At 36.5% G+C, this 20,100-nt stretch overlaps 1 protein-coding gene across 1 annotated transcript in view; it reads left to right on the top strand.

The window, feature by feature from the left end:
* The window catches only part of ulk2 (unc-51 like autophagy activating kinase 2), a 59,420-nt gene that overhangs the window by 27,040 nt on the left and 12,280 nt on the right, over nt 1–20,100 (top strand). Inside the window, exons 10-22 of the mRNA XM_028806750.2 lie at nt 2,962–3,044; nt 6,117–6,167; nt 6,734–6,834; nt 8,399–8,570; nt 8,694–8,754; nt 10,307–10,447; nt 14,860–15,005; nt 15,088–15,171; nt 15,505–15,776; nt 16,269–16,450; nt 16,943–17,052; nt 17,219–17,356; nt 17,611–17,819. Of these exons, the coding sequence (XP_028662583.1) occupies nt 2,962–3,044; nt 6,117–6,167; nt 6,734–6,834; nt 8,399–8,570; nt 8,694–8,754; nt 10,307–10,447; nt 14,860–15,005; nt 15,088–15,171; nt 15,505–15,776; nt 16,269–16,450; nt 16,943–17,052; nt 17,219–17,356; nt 17,611–17,819 (1,750 nt within the window). The remainder of the gene's footprint in view (nt 1–2,961; nt 3,045–6,116; nt 6,168–6,733; nt 6,835–8,398; nt 8,571–8,693; nt 8,755–10,306; nt 10,448–14,859; nt 15,006–15,087; nt 15,172–15,504; nt 15,777–16,268; nt 16,451–16,942; nt 17,053–17,218; nt 17,357–17,610; nt 17,820–20,100) is intronic.

The raw sequence follows: 20,100 nt of genomic DNA, 5'->3' as shown, positions 1-20,100 counted from the left end.
TCTTTGTGTGCTATAGTAGTTGTGGAATTTGTAAAACTGAAATGTCAAGCTGGATGATATTTTTTAGTTTCTGCTGAAGATGCTGTCTTTGGTCACTAATGAATGATTTTTAAATGAGATATTTAAGAGTAAACAATGATTAAGAGACAATAGTCTAGAACTGTTTTCACTTAAAATGGTTACTACAGCTCAAAATACAGTATGTAATTTGCAAACCTGGCCAAAGAGCCTTAGCTGTTATGCAACCAAACATTGCAATGGGAAAGACCTGAAAGAAGCAACTATAACTGTGGTATGGTGGTTGGTACCAGATGTGGTGATTCCAGCATCATCATATCAGCATTTTTCACATATTAGTCCCTAAATGATGCGATAAACCTATCCATAGTGTGTTGGCAGTTCTTTGGGAGAAAACAGCTTGTTAAGATTGCCCAGACTTGTTCAGGTTAACAGAAGTGCCACAAATGTTCTGACAATGCTGTTTACAACAGACGTTTTTAAACGGGCATCCTTGGATTCATAACAGATTTGACTTTAAATTGGCTGCAAAAAAGTATTCTTGGTTCCACTACTTCCAACTAAGAACGAGAAGAGAGATTACAGTAGGCATTTGGTCACCAAAAATGAACAACTGAAAATTATAACAATGTTCTCCAATCATTGGTTGGATTATAATTTCATGTAAACAACACAAATCCATCCATTCACTCTGGTTTGTGTCAATAGTACAGGCTGGCAGGGGCAGTGTAATTTTATGTGGATTTTTAAAATTTATTTATTTATTTATTTATGTGAATATTAGGTCTCTCAGTACCAAATGAGCATTATTTTAATGCCACAGTGTACCCAAGTAATGTTGCATGCTGACCATGTACATTCATTTATGGCCATAATCTGCTTTGGCAAATGCACCATGTAATAAAGCAGCAATCATTTCAAAACAGTTTCCACTGATGATGACTTCTGTTTGCTGAAATGGCCTTAAGAGTTCCCAGATCTTGGTATAATACAGCACTTTTCGAATGAGATGTACTGGGAGTTCACACCATGTGTGTGGCTGAACAGGAACTGGATTATGCTATCGGGTTGTGATATACCTAAGGAATGTTTTCAAAATCTTGTTAAAACCATGTCCTGAAGAATTTTAATTTTTCAGGTGGCAAAAGGGATGGCTCCTACCTAATAAAATAGCCACTGAATGTATTTTTTTTAATATTTACATGTGCATAGTGGTGTGGGTTTAAATACAAATTCTATGGGGAAAATGCATAACAAAGGTGATAGCCTAGTGAAACAAAATAAAAACCATTGAGATAAGTAAGAACGATTTATGAGCTATATTTAAATAAGTATACTTTGAAAATGTGGAAATCAGCAAAGTATGTTCAACAATTCAAAGCAGGCAGCCATTTCATCTATAGAATATATAGTTGCTTTTTGATGCACACAGTAAAATCCTTCAATTCTGAAGTAGTTGGCTATGATTCATTTTTAGTTTCAGTTATTTATTTTCATTAGTCTATACTGAAAGTCAATCATCTTCTGTACCCAGATTTCCCAAGTTGCTGTTTTGGGATACAGTGAAGGAAACCACTATAAATGAGGTTCTGCTAGATTAAAGGGAATTGCCATTCACACAATCACACTTGAGCTCTCAAATTAGCCAAAGCTTTATGTTTTGGATATTAATGTTAAAATAAGTATTTATTCAAATATATTCAAATATATTCTAATGTAATTTAAGAGCTTTAGGAAATTACCTTTACGCCAACAACGTTTTCACTCGGCAGCATGAGCCAGAACTAAACTGTTCACACACGTTATCAATGAAGACTTCTAACCTGAAACATGGCTTTGTGCAAACCAGACGAAGTTTGTCTCCAGATAAAGTATAAATGTGCTGTTAGTCAGAACTATTGCATATTGATTAGATGTTTGAAAGCATATTTTTTTACATTAATTTAACAACCAGAGTTTGGTTTAACTATGCTGATGCAGACTTCCAAAAAAGCAAATCAAAGTAAAGATTATTACAGATTAAATGACATCCAAGTAAAGCATGATCAGCATTATCTATCTCAAAGTGATTAAGCTTCTTTAAATAATGGAGTGTTCCATGTGAAGACAGACTCACTGTTTACTGTAGAATGTTTAATTTACAATCTGCAGCAGTCCTCAAATACACAAGTATCTACCATTTCCAGAGATTGAGATTGAGAGTTTATTTCCAAAAATGAATTGTCATTCAAAAAATCAACATACCTTCAAAAATGACTCCTCACACCAATTTGTAAACACTGTAGTTCTTGTGTTTGCAGTAAACTGACAGTCACTGAGCCTTCTACAAATTATGATTTTAAATGGATAATTTCTTTTATATCATTTTATATAGACAAAATTGGCAAAAGAGACCATACACATCCAGAGGAAAACAAAAAGAGGAAGACAGTCTGTTGTACATGATATTGCTAACTTTTTCCCAGTTTTATCCATAAACATTTTAGTCACCCAGTTAACCGTATGAAAGTCATGATTGATAAATAGGCAGGAACTTGACAGCTGATGAATAAAAACAATGCAATGACAAAGAAAAACAGAAGAAAAAGTTTAGCTAAAGTCTAGCTTCTATCAAGATTCTTAAAGTCAAGGGTGAAGAAACATACTGAAGCATGTTCCACTCCTCCACTCCAGCTTCCTGCCTCATCTCTAAGAGAACTGAACATCCAGGTTTTTCTGCACTTTAGCCACCACTGTATTTTTCATAAACAGTCTTGACATGAATTATTGGTCTGTAATTACCTGAACGTGCAAGAAGGCAAATGCAATTATAATAATAATGTCTCATTAACATTTTTTTTAAAAACAGTGATGTAATCAGTAGTTTTTTTTCCTCTTTAGGCAGGGTTATATTTGTATAATTAATAGTTTTATTTAAATCCTGTGTTGCTTTGATTTGAGTAGCATCCCACGAGAGACATCACCACAGCTGGGAGATCTTCTAACAGGACTCCTTCAGAGAAATCAGAAGGACCGCATGGACTTTGGTATGTAATGTTTTGTGAGCTCTACTTTCACCAACTTAATAAGATCACATGCCATCTGTCAGTAATGTAGTTTCCTCCGTGACAATTGGCAAGAAAAGTATGGCAAGATGGTGAGGATTGTTAGAGGCAGAGCAGGGCAAATTCTGGTCTGCAAATCTCACTATCTGCATGCAAGTCACAGGCCAAACTGTATGTTGTTCTTTGAGATTACCTTTAATAGACTAGGATTAAAAGGTCAACTTGATTTAAGTGAGCTTTCAGGGAGTTTTTATACTGTATATAAGATTCAGTGGGTGATAGATACAACCCCACATAGTGTCGGTACCTCCAACTAGTGGATGTGTGTGCGTGTTTAGTCTGTATATTTGTATAATATAATAGAGAGGGATTTTGTATCTTAATTTGCTACAGGAAAATATTACTTCAGACAGTTTTAAATGAAGATGTGCAATAAGATTTTTGAGTCCTTCAGAATGGATTTCACATTCGATATTTGTATTGTTACTGCTCTTCTTGAATTGTGTTCCCACCCCATGCCCCCACACCAGTTGGTTTTAATTATTTGGCTGGTAGGAGAGGTCCAGCAATATTAGCTGTTTAATTAAGCAGAACAGTTTTTTTAATACATTAGATGTAGGTAGTGCTGGGCGGTATACCGGTTCATACCGAAAACCGTTTTTTATTTTTTTTATGATATGGATTTTTCTTATACCGCAACACCGGTTTAAATTGCCTAAACGACATTCGGAACGTGGCGCAGCGGGAAACTGTTCAAGTGGGGACCTTTTTCACTGCTACACCGCTAAACACAGATTTGTTGCACTAGGGCTCTCTTTCATTGCTACACCACCAAATAGTGGGCGGTAGCATAGGTATGCCGTGCAGTGAAAATGGACAGAGAGCCGAAAAAAAGCAGTCACATCTGTCCCTGGAGATGCTTTAGTTTTAAAAGGTCAGATGTGTAAATATTGTTTCTATACTACTGGATAATACTGCAAGCCAAGTTGTACTTGTTTTATTTGTTTTCAATACAGTGTAATGTACCTGGGTACTGTGTAATAGTGTGATGACATTTTGACTTTATTCTCGACATTTCCACTTTAATCTTGACGCTTATGACGAGAATATATTCTTTTGATTTTATTCTCATAATTTGTCATTAAAGTAGAACATCGTAAACTAAACTTCATCATAAAATGAATATTTAATTTACTAGATTTGCTCAAACCCCGTCATAAGTTATATAGCACATTAAATGCTTTGTGTTAAGTGATTCGTTCAGAGATGGGCGCAACTCTGAATGGATGGCATAATTAAACATGTATAATGAAGATATTTTTAAAGTTCTGAACACTCCGTGGGCTAAGTTTATAACTAGTTTTAATTTCACAAAGACGTTTATTGTGTGGTGATTGGTTATGTGGTTATGTGGTGAAAGAAAAAGGAAGGATAGGAACTGGGGTTTTGGTAGCCTACGTCAGATAGAGACAGCATGCATGCAATAAAGATAGCCCGCTCAGAAGAACGTGCATTGAATTCTGTGTTCGTGTCTCCGACCAGCAGATCACAAAACCCAACATTTACACAATATTTAAGTTAAACCTATGCGATAGCTATTCATACATCCAGTTTTTTGGAGCCTCGTCACACCTGCCATAAAGTTCTCTACACTGAACGTACACCTGGGGACCCCTTACTGCGAGGGAGCAGCACTACCGCCTCACTACCGTGCATATGTAAAACCTGCTTTAATGCATTTCATCATGAAAATGATATCAAGTATTTATCTTAGCATTCTAAATTTTCAGAAAGCAGGAATATCATGAAGTGAATGGATTCTGTATGGTGATCGCTTAAGAAGCGTAGTGATTAACCACTGGGTCGGGGAACATAACACAAAGCATTTAATGTGCATTAATTTATGATGGGGTAAATTTAAGTAATTGATTAAACATTGATTTTAGGAAGAAGTTTAGTTTACGACATTATTCTCATAGTTTACTTCATAATTAAAGTAGAAAGTGGAAATGTCGACTTTAATCTCGACATAAATGGCGAGAATAAAGTGGAAATGTTGACTTTGTTCTCGACATATAGTTTATTTTCTTCCCAGTATAGCTTAGCTTGAAGCAAGGTCCATATTAATGCAGTTTGCCTAAATGATGGTTCAGCTGGTAAAGATGTCATCACCAAGTTGCACTTGTTGTATTTTATTTTAATTTGGTGAATACTGTGTAATGCACCTGGGCTTGAAGTCTTGAAGTAATAGTGCAACTATCGGTAATAATACTATTATTTATTTTATTGTTATTATTTATTAGTTTAAATATTATGCAGTTTAATGATGATAAAGTTGTTTAAAAAGTCACTTTAACGTGTCAGTGGACAGAGATTGTTAACATTAACAGAAAGTAGTTGGTTTACAAAAAATATTTACTATTTATTCCTTTTCTAAGACATATTCGGTGCAATACAATTTTTGACAAGCACTTCTGGATATTTTACTAAGTCTAAATGCCTCTTTGTATGGTTGAAAATATGTTGTCAAAATTATAGTTTGTTTTTGCAAAATTTGTTCAATAAAAAGGTTCTATATTTTGACTGCATCTGTCATGCAATGTGATACCTTCTCTGTTAGTGCCACCCCCTTGAAAACTATCACTTTATGGGGCAATGCAAAACTGTATTAATACTTGTGTGCACATTAAAATGTTTTTTTTTTTGTACAATGTACAATACTCTTGACAGTGGAATAGGTTATTCTTAGCCAGTAATTGCAGTGGAAAATGTGGTTAACATCCACTCATTCATGGGGAAAAAAATACCGTCGGGATAATTTAGAAAAATACCGTGATATAGAATTTTGGTCATACCGCCCACCCCTAGATGTAGGTCCTGTAAATGTCCTTTGCCAGACGAAATACTCGTTAATGCATTACTATGCTTCAATTTTGTTTTGAAATGTTTCATCTTTAAACTCCTTCAGTGTCTGTTTCTAGTATCAACACTTGGAATGCTTTTATATGTTTAATAACCTTTTTATTCTTATTTAGTAAATTTTATATTTTTCAGATGCATTTTTCAGCCATCCTTTCCTCGAGCCATTTTCAACCATCAAAAAATGTAAGTACTTTTGTAATGCAGAATGGATCTTGATGTAGACATGGAACCCTGGACAGTTTTATAGCCATACCGAAGAAATATGTTGCATCTTATGATTAATTCAAAATAACACAAAAACACTCCTAAGACACACAATTTGTTGAACTGAATTAGACTAAATGAAAAAAATTGCTCTGAGACAATGGTAATATTATGTAAATTGATTTGGCTGGTTACTGTCCTAGATAAATGGAAACATATGGATGATTTGTTTGTAAATTATTTTTAGGAATTGAATTATTTGGAGTTCTTACTTCCTGTATGTCATTTGTTTAATGGAAATCAAACATTATTTAAATTGTGCAACCTTTTTTTTTTATTTTATTTTTTTTTTTACAGTCTGCGTAGCTTAAAGACTGCTGTATATACAGTAATTGCTAATATGCTTGTATAATTAAAACACTGATTCATTAAGGGGACTTTCCTGTGTGCATACAATGAATAAGTAGTAGCAATTAAAACAGGCAACTAGTCAGCAATCCTGTGGTTTGGAAATTGATAGTTTTTTTTTTTTAATATTCTTGTAGCTTGCCCTGTACCAGTGCCCATGCCTGCTCCAAACTACCCTGGTTCAGTGTATGACAGCACCTGCGGGAGCTCACCTTCTTGTCGCTTCGCTTCTCCACCTGTAAGATCCAAAATATTTCATTAATATTGCTTGATCAATTGCTATCTTTATACCTACAATTTTTTTTTCTTTTACTTTGTCTTTTTTCTCAATCTCTTCTTGTCTTATTTAATATTTGATAGTTCAGTTTCAAATTGGTTTAGGATTGCTTGGATTTAGGTCTACCAACAAATGGTATAATTCAGTCCCATATTTAATTGTAACTTAAACAGCATTTCGTTATTTCACTTGTTACTATTCATAGCTGTTGATGTTGGGCTCAGAAGTAATTGATCTATAATAGAACCAGAGTTTAACAAAACAAAGACTTTTTTAATTGATTGCTTGAATAAATATTTGACATTCATTACCATTTTTGTTACTAATTAATGTGCTAATGATGTACATAACTGAATACATACAAAATTTAGACATAACTCTGCTCTATTGAGAGTATCCTGTGCTACTGCCTCTGCGTGTGGTTTTCCAGCTGCACAACAGTGCAGAGGAAAACACTTCAGCAGATCGTAAAGACTGCCCAGCAGATCATCGGCTGCTCTTTACCCTTTCTGGATGAACTGCGCAGCTCTCGCTGCCTCAGGAAAGCAGAAAATATCTTAAAAGACTCCTCACACCCCGCACATTGACATGTTCAAACTGTTGCCATCAGGCAAAAGATACAGGAGCATCAAAACAGAGTAATAGACTGAATAACAGTTTCCCTATTACTATTAGGGCACTGAATGCCACCTAATCACCTCCAATGCAGCAGTGCAATAGATGACATCTTGTGCAATAGTGTTCATGTGCAATTAAGGCCTTATGTTGAATGTTTGTGTTTTACCTTATTTCTTCTTGTCCTTTCTTATCCTTTTGTAATTATATTTATTTATATTTTGATACTGCAGGGACTGCACCTAATTTCATTGCATTTGTTACAATGACAATATAGATATTCTGATTCTGAAAATATTTTGCACTATAAGTAATCATTAAAATCTGGCACCTTTGTTTAAATTCAGAGCTCATACATTTTTCCATAGGGCTACTCTGGCTACTGTTATTTTTAAATGGCTTCCTAATTTATTAATCACCTTATTTTCTGCATTAACTCTTACATATGTTTCTTACTTTCTACTTGAGTTTTGTTAAGAAAAAGAAAACAGTATTGTCTTTGGGTTTATACTGGAATTTTTAGCAATGTTGAGAAAAATAATTTTGAATAAAATCAAAATAAGAAAGAAAATAAGTGATTTTATACAAAAAGTAATCCTAATCTCTCTAAAAAAAGAAGAGTGAATTACACACTGTATTGTCAAATTAGTGGACCAAACGTAAAACAAATTGCCGCTTTAGGAAATGAGTTTTTTCTCTTAAGACATTTGATTGTATCAAATACTGACCAACCCAATTGTACCTCAGGATAGAGCTTGGGAATGTCTAATTTAAGCAAGGTATTCTTCACATAAAACAGCATTTAAACCAAAACATTAATTATAGCTCCTACTGCATTAATATTAAGACTTCTTCATAACAATGTTTGCTTCGATCAAACAAGTAACCAGTTTCCATGTCACCTCCACAGTCCCTACCAGATATGCAAACGCTACCTGAAGATGGCCTGTCATCTCCTCCACTTGGACCTCCTAATTACCTACAGCTCTCTAAGGAATCAGGTGGCAGTGCTAGCAGCAAGAACTCCTCATGTGACACAGATGATTTTGTCCTAGTTCCACATATCACCTCTGACCAGTCCTGTGAGAAACATTTTTGAGTGTCTGAATTAAATTAAATTAAATACAAACAAATGCTTCTAAAAAGTTGAGATTTTTTTTTTTTTTTTTTTTTTTTTGACAGTCATTTTTTTGTTTATATTATAGATGACATACCCATTGGACCTACAGGAAGACGAGCTTCAAGTGAGTTTCTGCTCTGTGGCGGGTAAGTTACAGTTGTTAAATGAAGTTTGTTTCACTATTTCCTGTTAATATAATATAGAGTCCCTTAAAGACTAAAAACATTTAGCAATCAAATTAAAATTCCCTTTGTGAATATTTATGATGACGGCTAATTTCCTGAACTTTCTAATTATATCTAAGTAACACTAATATAGCGGAAACAGTAACTGTTCCATTTTTATGTGTTATTTATTGCAAGTAGTGCAGAGGTACATATGCAGTATTTAAAATGAACACATTTAGGGCAAGTAACAGGATATAGAACTATCCTTTAATGTGCAGTACGTAAGGCTGTGAATAAAGTAAAGTGAAAAAGTGATCTGGGTGGGAGAGGGAAAAATGCAAGCCACTCATATCCCCTTTAAGTTGCTGTACGGAAGACATTGTTCAGTCCAGGAATTAAACGGAGTCACTCTATTGTTTTGAACTTTCAGAATTTCTTGTTAAAATACAGAATGATTTCTGCTTTGCAGCAAAGGTGCTATTATATGGCCAAGTTATGTACTGAAACACTTTTCCTGAAAAACTTTATGTATGTTATGGGAGTAGATTTGTTTCATAGGATTGATTTGAACTTGCACACAGATTATGATATAGATTTTTTGCTTACTTTTTTGTACTAGAAAAGACATTTCCTTTAAAAGGAGCCTTGACCTCTAAATTCAGAAAAAAAAACATTGTGTTATGGTTTGCCAAGTCACAGAGTAAAAAAATATTCTTCTATTATTGTTAGACTATGGTCCTAATCTGAAAAACATTGCATGACTCACAAGAAAAATAGAAGCAGAGCAGGTGAATCAAAGGCAGTCCAGTCTTCGGTCACACTGTTCCTTCCTTGGACAGTTGTGTAATTCTGCTTTGTTTGTATGTTAACTTTTTAAAAACAAACTGTTGACCCCATTCCGTACCCTTTCAGGCATATGGAGACGTCTAAACACAACTCACTTGAATGTCAATCTCTGTGTGGTAATTAACTGCTTCCCTGGACGTGCTGTTCCCAGGCAGAAAGAGTTTTTCTTAGAAAAGCCTTTGTTTTTGTTTTGCTAGTCAGCCACGTGAGTGGGTGGGATCTGATACACACTGGGGCTGTCTCCACTTTAACCCAGTAGATCTGCTTTTCCATTTGCTGAGACAGGGCTTTTCAGAACTGACGGGGCCATCACTTGTATTTAACTCCACCTTGAAGGGGGAGGATACAGTGATACCATTGGTTAGCTTTAACTTTTGGGCAAGTCTGCAACAGCTGAACTGCTGGGTAGACTGTGGATCAAATTTCAGTTCACATTGAGTTTCCTCCTACAAGAACAAAGAACACTGTACTTTCTGAGTTTAGACAAAGAAGAAGGTTCCTTTTTTATTTTAGAAAAAATAGCTTTATGCCTTACTGCTTTTTTAAAAGTAGTGCCTGCTAGACACCAAGGTTTGTCCTTTTTCTTTTAATTCTACAAACTTATTATCTTTCATTTGCTAACATATATGCACTGACCTTGTTGTTTCCACCCCTGAAATGGTTAGTATTTTTTCTGTTAAACCAGGCAACAGCACAATCCATTGCCCATGGTGTCCCCACGTAGCGAGACCACTCCAATACCTGTACCAACCCAAATCAGGAACTACCAACGTATTGAACAGAATCTGTCCTCCAGTCCCAACACTCTCCAGTATGGTTCTCCCAGGTATGTACACTTTGTTTTCTCTTAAGGATTATTATAAATTACATTAAATCTTTAAGTCATTTAGCATTTAAATGTAAAAAATAAGATCTTCATGTCTAAAGTGGATGCAATTTCATTTTTACTCTGAATTTAAACAAATCATGGATTGTTTACTTGTGACAACAACTGTTTAGATTAGTAAAAGTGATGCTAAAATACACATTTCAGGACTTAATTGCTTGATCGTTTTTGCCCCCTATTATTTGCAAATCTTATGAAATTTAGAATGACTAGGTCAAATGTAGAATTTGACCCGGTAAATGTTATTTCAGCCAAGGGTAAATCTTCTAGGTGTCTTTGTTTTTCATCTATTTGATTTATTTTCATTTAGTGAGTTACATCTTATTAGTTTCAAAGGTACAAGAGAGACCAAAGAAAGAATACTATCACAGGCGTTTTTGCTGGAGTATATTTGCGTGGATGTTGGAAACCAAGACATCTCTTCTTGCAAATGATTCATGAACACTTGTTTCAGAGGTGATATCAACATAGATCTTTGACAGGAAATGTTGTTGCAAAATTACAGCACTAAGAGAAAGTTTACGCTGTGAGATTATAATAGCTCCTAGATCATCCATCCATCCATCCATTTTCCAACCCGCTGAATCCGAACACAGGGTCACGGGGGTCTGCTGGAGCCAATCCCAGCCAACACAGGGCACAAGGCAGGAACCAATCCCGGGCAGGGTGCCAACCCACCGCAGGCTCCTAGATCAATTAACTAAAAATAAAAAATGATTTTAAAAATTTTAATGTGATTCATAGTTTATATGAAGGATGTTCAGGTAAGGTTAATTAACCTCTGGAAGTTGACTCAATATGAATGGATTTGGGAGTGTGCATTAATATGTCTTGTGATTGCATTCATTTCATGGTTGGTCCCTGCCTTGGGCCAGATGCTTCTGGAAGGGGTTCTGGTCCTAAGCAACCATGAACTACGGTAAATGTGACAAGTTCACTCATAAATGGATCATGTAATATGATAAGACAAGGTCAAAATGAGATTTGGGGTCCCAGACAAGGCCTTGTTTAATGTAATCATCCAAAGGACAAAGGGGAAAAAACAAATGTGCAGTCAAGTATGAGGCCACAGTAACCACATGTAAAAGAAAAGCCTTATGGTGGTGCTCCATTCTGCACAGAAGCTGGCATGATAGCAAATACTGACCTCTGGTTGGATTAGGCCATAAATACTGGCAGGACTGGAAAGGGTGAGGCGTGAATCGTTGCAGCTGCAGTGACATCCCAACTTATCCAAATTCTCCTCCTCCCTAAGGACTGAAATGAAACGTGATAACAATGATGTCACAGCCTCAGTTTTCTGTGTTTCCTTTCCCAAAACCTACACAACACCACCCAACCCCCCATGCTCACAAAATAGCTTTTTCTTCATCCATCATCTATATATATGTTGCTTAATGGCACTGCTGCCTACATAAGAACTACAAACATGGATTCTGTCATGGAATATCTAGGTTGCATGTTGCTGTTGCCATTTGTTGTAGCCATTTACCCAATTTCTGGTACTCAGGCATGAGAGCAATACGTTAGTGAATGACAGTTTTAATTTTGTATTTAGGACATTATCATAGCAAGAAAAACCAAATATTAAATATATTTTTTACTATAAAGAAAAATGTCTTAATTTTAAATGAAGTATTGCAAGAAAATTTTCTGGCCATTTGTATTAGTAGGGTGTTGTACCATGTTAGGTATTATGAATACAATGCGAAGTCCAGCAAAATGACACCTTTAATTGACTAACTAAAAAGATTACAATATGCAAGATTTGAAGGCAGCTCAGGCCCATTTTTGGCTGAAGAAAAAAGTGTCGTTTTGCTTGACTTCTCATTGTCATTTGCATTAAATAGCCATTAATGACATTGCAGTTTAAACAGTTGGATTTTATTCGTTCATGTGGTAGCGTTTGCAGACAAATGTTTATAAACAGACATGGGACAGAAAGAAACACACAGATTGAGTTACATCTGATGTTGAAATAGAGTACTGCAGTTACATTGCATGTATGAACTATAACATGTCATATGATGTGATAAGCCTTATTTTAACATTCATAAAAGTATTTAATATCCTTTTACAAGCATTTAGCACTTTCCATTTTTCCCTGTACAATTTTCAAAGCAGGGCAGGAGCTTAGAAAATGCAATTTATTGTACACAAATGCAGCATGCTTACATGTAGGTAAGGGAACAATAATTTAAATACATGAAAGGCAATATTGAGCTAAAGTCAGTCTTTATATAGCACTCTTCAAGGAGAATGTCTGCACATGGGTTTTTACAAAGCCAAAAAACGTTTTCACTGTCTCAAACAAGCATTGCTTTTCACTGAGGTACAGTAGAACCCTAGTTATCGGAGGTAATGTGGACTGATGCTGTCTTGAACAACTGAAAACTCTGGTTGTGGCCATTTTGGATTAAAAATTAAGAATATAAAAGATTTTGCTAATTTATATGGCACAGGTTAACTTTTTTACTCCTTTACTAACTTGGTGAATTTAATGTTACATAAAAACAAAGAAAAATGTACATTCACCCTTATTTTGTGGTACATCAGTTATTGTACAGCTAATAGGTACAATACTTTTAAAAATAAAAATGTATATTGTTGTAGTTACATTTAAATATGAATGGTAGTCTCACATTGAAGTTAAAACTAAAGAGATAAAAAATAAACAAAACCGTAAAGCATGTGTTCACGGTTAGTACTCGTGACACACTGACAATCGCTGAGGGGTGTAGTTCTCGACCGCTCACTTGGTACAGTTGAGGTTAAAAGTATAGTATTTATGTGCTACGTACAATATTCACAACAAATATTTTATGAATTATTAGAAAAGAAGTGTATTACACATATAGGTTTGCCACAGATAATGTAGAAACTCAGTTAATCAGGGTGGAGATAATAGGAGCTCTACTGTATTTTATAAGTATACATTTCTATTTTGAGCCAGTCTGTCTTTCATTTATAAATGGATGGTACATTAGCCCATTTAATAGTTCTGGTCTGTTCTGTTCTAATATCATTAGTAGTTTATAGCAGGGTAGGTTATACAACATAGCTGTCCATTTTATGCATGAGGTTGTTTACAAGGTCTGTCACGTGCCAGAAGTGAGAGGAAGCAGTAAAAATCATTAAATTCTTTGGCGATGGAATGTTAAAGCTTTGTATTGATGCAACAGAGATAGTCACTTCTGGTTTCCACTCCTACACTCCATCTTAGCTTCAAGTTGTCTAATGATTATAAGCAATTAGACTAATTTGACAACTTAAAATAAAACGTAGGAATAGATTTCATCAACAGAACATTTGTGTGGTTGTTGTCCATAAACCACTGGGTAGACTTTTTTGCAAGTTCAAAATTGTCATCTAGTAAATTGATTGATTTGCGTGCTGAGAAAGCTGAACAAACATATCTGGACTGGAGTAGGATTTTAGAGGAATATTAACATAGTCTGTAGAAGTCTTGGAATATTTGGTATTATCTGAGCTTCTGGTTTAGGTTGATTCAAATGTTTGTAGTATAGTGACTCTGGGAAATATTTTGTATGTCCTCCAATCCCTCAAAATTAAAATTTTAAATTACATCCACATCATATCATACAGTTATGGGGGGAGTTTATATTTTTTAACCTTCCATAACATTGTATGGTCTTTTTGTAGAATATTCACAGTACTTTTGAAGTCATGACTCTTCCTCAGTTAGCTGAGGACAAATATATCATAGAGAGTCACTGTAGATGTAGCATTTAATTATTGCTTGTCCAAAGTCATGTCTATAAATAAACTCCTTGCTCAATTAGACTGCTGCTTTAGCTATTTTTGTATTTGGTTATATTTGGGAGAGTAAACATGTCTGTACTGAGAAATGGGGTACATGTGTATTGGTTTCCAGAATTCAAATAACAGGATTGTATTGACTTTCTTGAGTTTCAGGATGAACACATGTTTAGATTATTTTAACCAGAAATAAATCGATTTTTAAAGAGACACCACTAATGAAATTAGTAATTGTTTTTTCTTTTCCAAAGAAGAGTATGTTTTCATTTTCAGTGCCATATGCTAACTTCCTTTTAGAATTTTTTTTTTATCCAATTTCAAAGTATTTCTTAGATTAGACAGTGCCAACACACTGAAGTACTATTAAATGCAAAAATTAATCAATAAAAGACAAATAATTCAAATACAGGTTTTAAATAACCTGAACCCCTAGCATGGCCACTGTAGTGTTGGGATGGATGGGGAGTTGCAAGATCCCTTTTTTTAACAATAAGAAGTAATTAAACAAAAACAAAAAAAAGATTAATTTATCTGTTAATAGGTATAATTCTTCATCTGGTTAATCTCCCTAGGGCAGGGATGGTTCGCAGATCCAACACAAGCCCCCTGGGATTTACTAAAACTTCCTCTGCCTCTCCATCCACTAATGAAGTGGCACAGCCTGTGGGTCGAAGGTTGTCAACAGGTTCTTCCAGGCCTTATTCTCCCTCACCACTTGGTATGTAAGAATGAAATTGGGGTATTTTAAACAATGATAGTGGATGTTGCAAATTTTAAGAGAGATACTCTTATCTGCTTAGTTGGAACTATTCCAGAACAACTTGGCCACTGCTGCTGTGGACATCCCCAGGGCCATGAATCCCGGAGCAGGAGCTCATCTGGTGGTAACTTGAACATTCTTTGCTCATTGCTATTGTAGTTTTAGTCAATCAACAGAACTTTGGCTCCTGTTTTCACCAATTACATAGAAGAAAATTTTTCCTGAACTGAAATTCATAACTGTTTAATTCTTCTTACTCCACATTTTTGAAGTCATTGAATAAATATTGCTTATGTTCAGTAGTTTGCTAAAAAATTGTTCTTGCAAATCACACTCTGCAGTAGATATTTGTGCAGAGATGCTCAGATTAATGTCAGAGACCTTCTGAGTATGAAATCTCTACTTTTTTTTTTTTTTTTTTTTTTTTTTTTTTTTTCTTTTTCTTTTTTTAAATCAGGCTCCCCAATTCCTCCTTCCCAGCTGCTTGGTGCTCGTCTCCAGAGTGCTCCCACACTGACGGATGTCTACCAGAACAAACAGAAACTGCGGAAGCAGCACTCAGACCCAGTGTATCCCAGTGCAGTTCTGTATCCTGGGAGTCATGCATCACAAATGTGTCGGCCAGTCAGTTTGGGTACCTCACCGACTAAGCATCTTGGCTCCTCTCCCCGCTCATCTGATTGGTTGCAGAAAACTCCTCTGCCCACCATAATTGGCTCACCAACAAAGGTAAAAAAAAAAGAACTTTGAATCTATGAATTTCTGTATTATTTTTCCCAGTTAAAACCCATTTTCATAGTTTAACCCACTAGTGATCTTGTATATCCCCAGAGAATGCACACTTAAAACTGCCAGCTTGAGTATATGTAGCTGTGAAGTTCAAAGTGAATTTTTCCAAAATCTGTAGTTTGGATCACCCAATCAGTGCCATTATAAAAGCGCATCTCTTTGTTACTTGGAATCTGTCCTTGCTTTTTTGCTGTCAGTGTCTGATTAGAGGTTTTCATTTGCATATCTCAAATGCTATATGTCCATTATACTGATTCTTATTAGCTGTATCTTTGTGCTGCTATATTCTGTAATAATACATTACTATAGATCAAGAAGCTGGATGTTTGTTGCAGTTTGTCCATGTTCATTCACCTTGTCTTGGTAATGCTGATGTCTGTGTTTTGGGTTCCAATGACAATGTGTCATCTATGTTGCCTTTGTGCTGTGTAGACAAGTGCACCTTTCAAGATCCCTAAAACTCAAGCTTCTTGCAATCTGCTTGCCCTGGTTGCACAGCAGGGATTGGTTGACAGTACAACTCCAAATAAAGTGCTGATGGAAACTCGGGATTTCAGTGCCTATTCTGGAGGCCGACAGCAGAACTTTGAGCACAGCAAGACCACCTTTGGCAGGTAAATTGTATTGGTCAGTGTGTTGCATACAAGCATTTAGATAATCGTGACCCTTTTTACTTTCTTACCATCTGCCTGTACATATTTTTGACTTTTGGTACTTTAATTAGTGTTATACTTTGTACTGCATCTTTGAATAAGGGTTTATTCATTCCAGTACATTCCAAAATTAGCAAAGCCTAAAATGTTAGCCCTTTCTTTTTCTTCTCTCTCGCCCTCGCGCTCTCTCTCTCTCTCTCTCTCTCTCTCTCTCTCTCTCTCTCTCTCTCTCTCTCTGCCCATGCTTTCCTCTTAAGCTTTCTTGGAAAACAGTTGAAGTGTCTGTTTTCACTATTTGCTTTCCTTGCCTGGCTTCACAGCCTTGCTGTCATGACCTGACAACGCAGTTTCTCTAATTCCTTCATTAGCCATTACGCCACTCCACAATCACCACCCTTGTTACCCAGTGCTGTGATCAGATTACCATGAAGATCTCTGTTTCTCTGCCTACAGATCTGTCAGTACAGGAAGGCTTTCTGAGCAGCCAGTCAGGATCACATTAGGAGGACAGCCTTACCAAGGCAGCACAGACAGCTTAAATACAGAGAGACCTATGGATACAGGTAGGATGACCAGCTACTTGTGTATTGAATATTTAATATAATGTGTAATTAAGAGATAGCTATATCTTCAGTACTTATTAATCAATGCCTGTATCAGATATTATCATGTGTTTGTTTACCATTTAAAACTGTAACCTTAATGGCAGCATTGATTATTTCTTTACAGCACCTGCCAGTGCCTGTGGAATGCCAAACTTGACAGGAACAAGCCCTCGGACTGTGCTGTTCACTGTAGGATCACCCCCCAACAGTATAACGCCCCCCACATGCAGCCACACGGGTGCTAGGCCTAGAACAACGTCAGGTGAGAAACTGAAGAAAACGTACCCTAAACTCTACTATCCAAAATATTTTTCCCATTGAAAAAATGTGGGTGTTCTGTGAATAAGGATATACATTGTATATCCCAGTTTTCAAAGAGTAGCATTACTTCACATTTTAAACTGTCTCAATGAAGAGAAATACATGTTGCATGAGAGTTTTTTGTAAGTTGATTTACTTGACAGGTTTACTTTTTTCCCCCCAATTCTAATTGTCCCCTGTCATTCCTGTTTACAGTAGGATCAAACAGCTCAGCAGGCTCCTTGTGTTCTACAACTGGTCGTGTCTATGTGGGTTCTCCACCTGGTGGTATGGGTTCCTCCCCTCCAACTGCTGAGGCAGCGCCAAGTAGTCTCAGATATGTCCCATATGGAACCTCCCCCCCAAGTTTGGAGGGCTTTATCACATTTGAGGCCCCAGAACTACCTGAGGAGACACTGATGGAGGTAAGAATAGATAGTTTGTTAATCCCAAGGGGAAATTCACAAGGGGAATAGTCTGCAAACATGAAATTCTTAGTTTTTTTTTTTTCCCCACATGACTTCCTAAATGTGAAAATGTGGATATCCTATGATGTGACTTTGTTGAATTAGAGAGTTCTTTGCATGCTTCCATTTATTAATTGCTTTTATAATAAAGATCACACATTGCTACAATAACTTGAAAAAGAACAAATAGAACTGAAGAAAGGAACCATTTGACTTAGCCATTCAAATTTAACATCAAATTCTAAGGCCAAAACAGAAGTTCACCTTAACAAGTTGGAAGCAATTTTAGCAGTACACGTAGCACCCTGTCCTGCTGGAGCTGCTAGTCTGGCTGGTGGCCTTTTTTATTGTCATTCTGTTCATCTGTAATGATTTTCATATCCTTATACACATAATACAATATAACATACTATGTAGCGTTTGATACAGATAGAGGAAATGAAGCAACTATGCCAGTCTGACATCAAATTAAATCAAACTTATCAAATCCATGGAAATTCTGTATTTTAGGGACATGAAGGTTACAGGCCAATTGCATGGAGTGACATTAACTACAGAAAGCTGTACACCATTATTCTAAAGATAATAGTTTAAGATGTGTGGACGCTAGAGGCTCTGTTGCCCATTTGAACCCACCAGACAGACGTCCAGGACACACGTTCAAAGCACCAAGAAGAATTCTTTATTAATATTCTTCAATAACTGTGCCCAAAGCACCGCACGCTCCACAATTCTCAATAATAATTCAATAATCACAATACAATAATCAATATCAATCCTCCACTTCCAGCAGCTCCTTCACACTCCCACTTAACTCTGGCTCAATCTGCTGGGTTTCCCATAGTCCTTTTAAAGTCCATGACCCGGAAGTATTCCTTCTCCGGGTCAAACCTTCAAGTATCCCGGAAGTACTGTGGGCTTGCGTCCTCGTGACTCTGAAGTACTTCAGGGTTGATGTAACCATAATAGTCCCCCGGGTTCTTGGTGAGCTCCCCCTGGCGGCACCCAACAGGGCTGAAGAGACGGACTCCATGTCCCATGCTGTCCTGCGGGAATCCGAGGAACCATTTCCATCCAGGGGAGCTGGCATCTAGCGTCCCAGGGGATGTATTGCCCTGAAAAGGCTATTTTCTTCTGATGAGGGATGTCCCGGCCGGACTGAAATGCCGGCTGTCCATCACAGATGCAATAAATTAACTGAAAAAAGTCCGGCTTACCAATTGGATTTGCAAAATCTTCAGGTTCAGGGAGTAGATTCTTACTCTAAGTATATACACTTGGTCTGTGTGGTCCTAGCTGTGTTAAGTAACTCAAAGGTTAACTTCTTAAATAGAACCCTCCACATACCTTGTCTCAATGATAAAGAATTGAGGTACCAATACTTAATAAATACCAATAAAAATGCTAAGACACAGAGCCAACCAGTGTGGTGGAGGAATTACAGACACTAGAGTCTTTTATCTGTCCCCTATGCCCACGCATGTGATTAAAATAAAAATGCATTTATATATATATATATATATATATATATATATAAATAATATAATATAATATCTATACTAATAAAAGGCAAAGCCCTCACTCACTCACTCATCACTAATTCTCCAATTTCCCGTGTAGGTGGAAGGCTGAAATTTGGCAGGCTCATTCCTTACGGCTTACTTACAAAAGTTAGGCAGGTTTCATTTCGAAATTCAAAGTGTAACGGTCATAACTGGAACCTCTTTTTTGTCCATATACAGTAATGGACTGCAGCTCGCTGGCCGTGGGAGGCGTAGTTGCATATCGCGTCATCACGCCTCCCACATAGTCATGTGAACTGACTGTGAAGGAGAAAGGACGGCCTTATATGGCGTTCGTTTATAAAACAGCAGACAGGCTGTGTGAAGGCAGCTTCACAAAAAAACAGATCCTTAACAAATTGTTATTGGTATATTTTCCCTCAATTTAAAAAGGTTTTCTTTTCTTCTTAATTAAAATTTAAAAGCAATACTTCACCGCTGCGAAGCCCCTCTAGCGCTGACGTCCGAGGTTCGATTCCCGTAAGGGAGTGCAGTGAGTGTGTACGCCTGATGAGCCAAGAATTAGGGCGAAACACGTGTTGCGTACTCTTTGCATTATTTGACAGTAAACTATTTTCAACCATTCTATGATCTGCTTCTCACAACTGAAGGCACCGTGGCTGATGTTAGCTGACTTGCTGGCCAACCATAAGCGTTACCTGGTAGGTAACCACCCA

The sequence above is a fragment of the Erpetoichthys calabaricus genome, chromosome 8 (assembly GCF_900747795.2).
Source record: "Erpetoichthys calabaricus chromosome 8, fErpCal1.3, whole genome shotgun sequence".
Taxonomy (NCBI): Eukaryota; Metazoa; Chordata; class Cladistia; order Polypteriformes; family Polypteridae; genus Erpetoichthys; species Erpetoichthys calabaricus.
This window is presented reverse-complemented; position numbering and strand designations above follow the sequence as displayed.